Source organism: Athalia rosae, chromosome 5 (assembly GCF_917208135.1).
Source record: "Athalia rosae chromosome 5, iyAthRosa1.1, whole genome shotgun sequence".
NCBI lineage: Eukaryota > Metazoa > Arthropoda > Insecta > Hymenoptera > Athaliidae > Athalia > Athalia rosae.
Genome location: NC_064030.1, coordinates 880,032 through 887,445, shown reverse-complemented (window position 1 = coordinate 887,445; position 7,414 = coordinate 880,032). Strand labels below are relative to the sequence as shown.

Below are 7,414 nucleotides of genomic sequence, written 5' to 3'. Positions count from 1 at the left end.
TATTGTAGTTGTGTATCGTACGTTTATATAAAATTAAGGATTGCCAATAGGTATTTTTTATCGTTACAGATTGTCGAACTTTAATACGTGTAACATCGATTCGTTCATTTCGTAATACATGCAACTTTATTTAATCAGATTATTTTCATGATATCTTAGAAGCGGTTAAATTGATCTCTCTTGTCTCTTTCCATTTGGTTTTCTTCTCCTCTCTCTTCGTCGCAATTATTCAGATTGACTCGTGAGTCGTATTGTTTGATTAAATTTGAAACATCAATTTCCATCTCGCCGTGATAAACTTGTACAATATAACATGCATATTATTGCACCAGCGGTGCACAGTTTTTGGTGCAGCGAAAATACGCGTGGGATGAACATACAATTCGGTGCATTAATAACATCGATTCAAATCATATGATGTATTAGAATTCCAGATTACATACAAAATCTAGTATAACGATAGGTATATTGTAACAATAATATTGTCTTATCTGGTATCTATAGAGCATGAAACATTGTACGTATATTATAACATTACATCTCCGGATAATCCAGATCGATTCTTCGATCACTGGCGCGACAAAACCAAATGCGAGTGAAAAAAAAGGGAAAGCAAAGAAATGAAATAAAAATCAAATAATGTAACTTGCATCAGATCCTGCAGCGCGGCATTATATAGCTTATAGGCTAAATTAGATTACGTTAAGTTAGGAGAGATTAGATTACGTCGAATTAAGCCAAACTAGTAGCCGCCGGTGTTCGGGGTACTTTGAGTCTCGTCTCCGTCCGATTCACGACCCAATCTTGGCGTAAAGTTATCCGCTTGTGGTCCAGGCGCAGGAAATTCTTGAAAAGTGAGAAACCAAAAGAAAGAAGAAACATTGCGATCAGTTTATCGATAATTGATTACTCGAAAACGTTTAGGTGGCGAAATTCCAGGCGTCCCACCATCCCCGCTACGCATTAGGTCGGGCTAAATGGTCTTTAATTCATTAAGTCGGAGGCAAACAAGGGATCGGAATCATGGAAGGGTGAAATATTTATCGGGCTAGATGGTCCGAGTCTACCCACATTCGGGACGGCCGTTATCCCGTACACCTTACCGTCGCAGCGCGGACCGGTAGTAACTAATTATTTACTTTTACGACCAGCTCTCGGGTAATTCGTTCGCCAAGTCTGGAGAAAAATATGCACACAGGTATACAGAGGTGTACATTACACGCGTCCATCGGAGAATAACAAGGGCGGAGGTGAGATCCACCCTAAGCTTTAATATTGCGTCGGTAACGATAAGATCCTTCCGCTTATTCGCCTTTTTATCCCTTCCTCGTTCCTCGTTCTTCCAGATTTTACGTGCATAATTAATAGGTTCCGCGTGCGCGCGATAAGGCGACGAGGAGGAGGTCCGTCTATAGGACGGTTTAAACTACGTCTACGTATCCATCTATCTATTTATCCACTATCCTATTGTTGGTAATCGTCGACACGAAGCGTCGCTCGACCGTAACTCATTTGAGGGTCGACAGGTTGTAGATGGCTCGGTTTATCTTGCGTACATAATTATTATAAGCCTCGATCCTCAGGTCCGTACGTAACGTAAATTAATGGTGCTTCGTTCATTATCGCTACTGCAGAACCTAGCGAAACTTACGCGGAAGATAGGTTCTGCAAATTTCACTAATTATCACGTTTCTCGCAACGGTAATCGAAGGAGCACCACCCACCCACGGGAAGACGGGACTACGAGGATAACGCGTCACCCGATACAAAATTTTCAATCACTTTTTTCATTCTCATTCTCTACTCATCCTCCCCTATTATCTTCTTTACTTTCGGAACCCGCGCAACCCCCGTAGACACTTTGTACGGAGGATCCCCATTTTTCTTATATACCGTCGAGTGAAAATTTCTCTCCTTTAAACCTGTCTGACAAAGTGCTAACTAAAAAAGGCATCCCTAACTACGGCCCGTTCGAGGTTGCACCGCGGGAGAGGTAAAAGGGAGCCGATGCTTTCTAGTCTCGACAAATTAATCAGCAGCTACTTTCCTACCGCGTATTTTCTTATCTCCCCGGTAATAAAACAAGGATAGCTATACACCATTTATATTGTTATTATCATTTTACTTCACAGCCCCCGATCTAGCTCGGGGTTGAAACTGCTGCTCTTGCTCTTTTCCTACCGCTACCGATGCGGGGTGAAAAAAAAAAAAAAAGAAACTGTTGCTGATGATAATTTAATTCAAGTAATTATTGGTAATCGTCCGTAAGATTTCCATGCCGAAATTAAACGGAAATTATGGGAGCTAACATCTGTCCGCGTCGGAGAGACGAAGGAAAAAATAATAACGAATAATGGCGTGAGAATCCGGCGAGCTTTTATTTTCAGCTCAATTTTCTCTTGGACGTCCGGTGAAGGCGACGGACCGTTTCTACCGCGTCGTACGTACCGCGAACGGTTTATTACGCGATCTGTCTAATTTTAAACCCCCTACTACTAACAGTAGAATAATTCCTGCTTTGTTATAATAAAAATCAAAACTCCAAGCGCTGCGATTCACCGTGAATAGAGGAAGCTGGCGGATACACCCGGTTGTAAAATGGTCATTAATAATTCTATAGAAGAGCTGGAGAGCAAGAACGTTTTCCAGAGGGAATCGAAGCGGGATCGACTTTTTATTCCTCGAAGATGTTTTATTTTTCCCTCATTCTTCCGAAAGGTAAACGGAGGTAATCTCTTTTGAGGTACCGGACGGGTTCGAAGATCCAATTAGCGTGGGGCAATTTCTGTACGTATAGTTTGTTCTCGGACGCCTATTCGAATGAGCTTATATCTTTTCTTTAATCAGGTCACCCCTGTTTGCGAAAGGGATAATAACGAGGTACATTAATTACCTTCAAAGGATTTTTTGGGTTGAAGCTTGCTGATTTTCGCGAAACGTTCATCCAATTTGCCACCGAGGCAAGTATTCTATTTTTCTTTTCCTGTTTTTCTTTTTTTGGTTTCTTTTTTTTTTGGTTTTTTGACACGTATTAATGTAAGGCGCGGTCACGCTGCGTATCGTAGGCGCGCACGGGGGGTGGAGAGAAAGGGGGTAGGATTCATTTATATCGAGGATAACGGGAAGGCATCTCATCCCGAAATAATTAGGAAATGAAACAATTTCATTTAAGAGTAATATGAAGAGAAGGGAAGGACCGAACGGACCGGGAAGCTGGGATAATCCAAACCTAACCGTAATTGAACCTTTGCGAAGACAACGAGCGCACGAGATAGAGCATAGAAAGAACGACCAGGGGTGGGAAGAGACGAGAACGAAACCCCCGCGTCCCGACCCCCGGGGTCCAAGGTTTACACCGTCAGTTAATAAGAGCCCGACATTCCTCCGCTTCTCTTTATATACGCGTATATATATGTATATGTATGTTTTTTCCACTTCTTCGCATTCTTACACGCCCAGCTAGTATACACTCCGACGCTCGGTGGGTGTTATAAAACGCGAAGAAATTTATAACCACTCGCCCTGCCTGCAACGACGAGCGGCTTTGCTCCCCAATTACGGGATCCTCCTCCGCTCTGTACACGCTACTCGAGAAGGGATGTAGAGCTCTGGATTTGTTTCGCGCCCGTAATAGTTTTCCAAGTATACGTACGTATGTACGTACGTTAAATAGACGAGTGCGGAATCATTGTTTATTACCTCGTAGGGGGAATACCGCCCACTGCTGATCGTCCGGTTGCGGATCATCCGCGCGTCTGTGGAGTCGACCCAGGCGAGGTCCGAACCACATTCCACCGTTGGGGACGGCGTCACCTGTACGCTTGACCTTCGCTACTTTGACCAACTCGTTCCCGTAGGGTGACGAGGAAACGTCGCGAGACCGGCCTACACGTGGGAAAGGTATCAGACCCTGCCGTTTCACCTCATGGGACATATCTAAAAGCGTATCGTCCAATTCTGAGGGCTTGTGGTTTATGGTGTGATTATGGTTCGGGGCGGGCAAAACTTTTCGAAATTCCAGCTCCCGTCACATAGCTGCGTAGCTACCGAACGACACGTCGGTGAATTTTCATCGGTCGCGCGCGATTCCACGTGAAAACTCTCGCAATCGGACCACGGACAATGTCGAATGTTCAATTAGCTTCAGGCCGGAGATGAATCGAGCGTTTCTAGATTTTTGACTCTGGAAATTTTTCGCTTTTTTCCCCCATTTCGTAGCGAGTTCGAGCCGATAATGTTCCGAGGATGAGGGACGAGAGTATCCGTGGCGGTCGCGAAGATCAAAAGAACCGAGAAAGGAAATGCGAATTTTTGTTTCCCCAAAATATAGATTCTCGTCGTGCACTCAGTCCCAGCTCGCTTGGTAATTTATGAAAATTATTGCGGCCCATTCTGTGCCGGAGAGGAGGTACATTTGACGATGCGTCAAAGGATCCTTATCCCGTTTCCGGAAAGGATCAGCCACGTACCCCGAGACCCGAGAAGTTCCCCAAATTGCGAATAAATTCGTTCCGACGAGCCGCGTGAGCGGAGCAAAAGTTCCGAGGGTATGTAGGTACCCATACCGGATCCTTCCGCAATTCGGAGGGCACTGCTCGGATGGAGCTTTTTCTAGTTTGATTCTGAATTATTATACCCGACGACTTTAGTCCACACCGCCCGTAATACCGTAATTTTCGCCACGGCGAAACGACCTTCCCGTGAAATTTCGGAAGCAGTTAATTATCGTGAGTAAAAGTGTTGGGCGAATATCCTCACCATCGTAATTTAAATCAAGTACGACGTCGTAATCCGATGGGTCCGAACGACCGATGCGGGGAAACGGCATCAGACCGGAAGCTCGATCTGTCCTTGCGTATCCTGTCATCCCAGGTGATCGTCCGTTGCGTGGTACGTTGAGGAAACCCACATACCGTTTATTGTTGTTCGGTAATTTTATCTTTTCACCACCTAGAAATAATTATATTCACTCTAGTTGCTAACTTCATCCAATTCACCGTTGCCTGCAGACCCCAGGCGTCGAGGTCTCCGCTACGCCACCGCCGATAAAGTTTTGATTCGGGAAATTATTATATTTACATTTCCGGAACGAGAAAAAATGTTCGGCCAATATCGCGACGAACCCTTCTGTCGATCTTTGGTCAGAACCTGGTTCTTACTCGACGTAGTCGCGGTCGTTGAATGTAAAAAATCACGTGGGTCGCAGGTAATTTGAGAACGGTATTTAACGCGAACCGAGTCGATTCAAATTGCCGGTCGCATCGATGGCTTCAGCTATTTGCGCGGCGATTGTGTCAACAAAAGTGTGGAGTCCAAAAAAGGAAACACGACTTATAATTTCATGATTAATTAAATATCAACGATTGATCCGAATGGACGAATTAAATTACGGCGAGAGAAAGACCGTTGAATAGAATCAAAAATTCGGTCCGTCTCACGCGTTACCCAAGCCCCGTTAATTGAACTTACATAATGTATCGTTTTCCGGAATTTCAGTCTATAAGAAACGAAGGTCCAATCAATTGGCAGAAATTATACGCGTTCGAGTTCAGAGACTATTCTCGAAAATAAAAGAGACGGCTTCGCGCGCGTGCTCGTTAATTGAAAAGAAACGATTCGTGAGAATATATCGCGTGTAACCTGAGGGAGTTTGAAGGCAGAGTTTGAAAATTAGAATTTTACGGATTGTCGCTGGTGGTGGTGACGAGAACCCGAAGCCGGCGTATAAATTTCGGATGCGTACGCGATCCCGGGATAATTTATAAAGCGTCGCGCGTTTAAGGAAAATACTGACGTATCTGAAACGATTTCTCAACTAGGAGCAATCTCGAGCGAACAATTACTGAAACACGCGACCAGATCACTCCTGATTTCTGTATTTTCCGTACAGACCACCCTCGATCTCATCAAAATGCTTCGGGGAATTTTAAACTACGACTATTCGCCCGTCCCGTTGACATTATTCCAGTTTATCAGGATTCAAAGTCAACCTCTCTTCTACCGACGGTATTAACGGAATCGTGTTTCCGCGTTCCAAGTCCGCCGCATTGGCTACGGCTTACTCGGAAGCCCCGCAAAGCCCAAGGGAGCTTTTGGCTAAGGAATCTTACCAAAAACGTTCTTAAACAAGTGAAATTATCCAAAATAATTGATGGAATCAGCCGGAATTCGAGGTGCCGGGCATGGGCGAAAATTAGTACGAGCCTCACCTTGCGGGACAAAAGAGGATTGAATATAAAATTCGTTAAGCTCTTTCTATCGGATTCGTGTATAAAAATTCCGGCGCTCTTTTTTCTTCTAATCTGACGAATTGGCCTGTTCTTGGTGGACTTACGGTTCAAAGAAGTGGTAGCAATTAATAAAACCAAAACGAAAGACAGAGTATCTTTCATTTCCGAAATATGTATCTCGCCGATCGCACGAGACTCGATAAAATTGAAAATAGAATTGAAAAAAATAATTCTATCGTGCTGCGAACTTCGCTACTGTCGTACTACTGGATGCTGTGCCCTGCCTCCGGTGAACTTTATACCTGGTGATCCACCCCACGCCGGATCCCACCGTCACCCTGCGCCCCTAAGCCACCCCCACGTCGCGGTGCCGCAAGCTTCTTCTTAGCACCTCCTACTCCGACTAATTAAAAATGAATTTACAAAGCAAAGTCAGATTGTTACGTGCTCGACAATAAAATTGCCTTCATACATCCCAAAATACATGTACACATATTTATCATTCTCGGTTTAAATTTATTTATTTGTTTGAGAATTTTTATTTCTTCTGGCTCTCCTTCAACTTGAATTTATGTATAGTTTAGATTTCACTTACGGTGTACCACCCCCAACGAAAACCCCTGGTTGTACTTCTGCAATTATCTTGTCGAATGTATAATTTATGATCGATAACCTGCAATTAATACGCGATATTTTTAAATAATCATTGTTGGACCAGGCTATGACGTAGTATGCTTAACTTGTAGTAATTGTTTTGCCACGTAATTTCGCCTACACCCCTGGATTAATCTCGAATGAAAATTTAGAAATATTGAAAGAAATTATTTTTCGCCAATTCTGCAGGGAGCTTGTGCAAATGTTGAAATTTATCAATGGCAGAAATTCATTGTGCATGAATAATTACAGCGCTGAGTAAATGCAGCGTCCAAGATATATCGGGGAGCGTATAATTATAATTAATTTCAAGCAGTTTGATCTCGCTGTGAAAATATTTAGCGGATTAATTGTTATAGGAGCAAAGCGGATTGCAATAGATACGAACGGCTGGTATTTACTCGATGAACACTATAAGGCGAAAATGAAGTATGCGAAATGGAGAAAAATATGCAAAAGAGGAGATCGGAGAATTGAAAATGGAAAATAACAGAAACGGATAGTAAAACACCTATGAAAAATCGCTCGAT

General features: G+C 43.5%; 1 protein-coding gene across 2 annotated transcripts; it reads right to left on the bottom strand.

The window, feature by feature from the left end:
- Nucleotides 1-2: 2 nt before the first annotated feature.
- LOC105691247 lies at nt 3-6,524 on the bottom strand. 2 transcript variants are annotated; one of them, XM_012409591.3, is made up of 4 exons: nt 6,335-6,524; nt 4,759-4,950; nt 3,700-3,936; nt 3-846 (listed from the first exon to the last, which is right to left on the bottom strand). In XM_012409591.3, the coding sequence occupies exons 1-4, from the start codon at nt 6,390-6,392 to the stop codon at nt 743-745; spliced, it is 591 nt and encodes a 196-aa protein (XP_012265014.1). In that variant the 5' UTR covers nt 6,393-6,524; the 3' UTR covers nt 3-742. The 2 variants fall into 2 exon arrangements, with proteins under 2 accessions (XP_012265014.1, XP_012265015.1); XM_012409592.3 differs by having other exon boundaries at nt 3,700-3,885.
- Nucleotides 6,525-7,414: the final 890 nt, after the last annotated feature.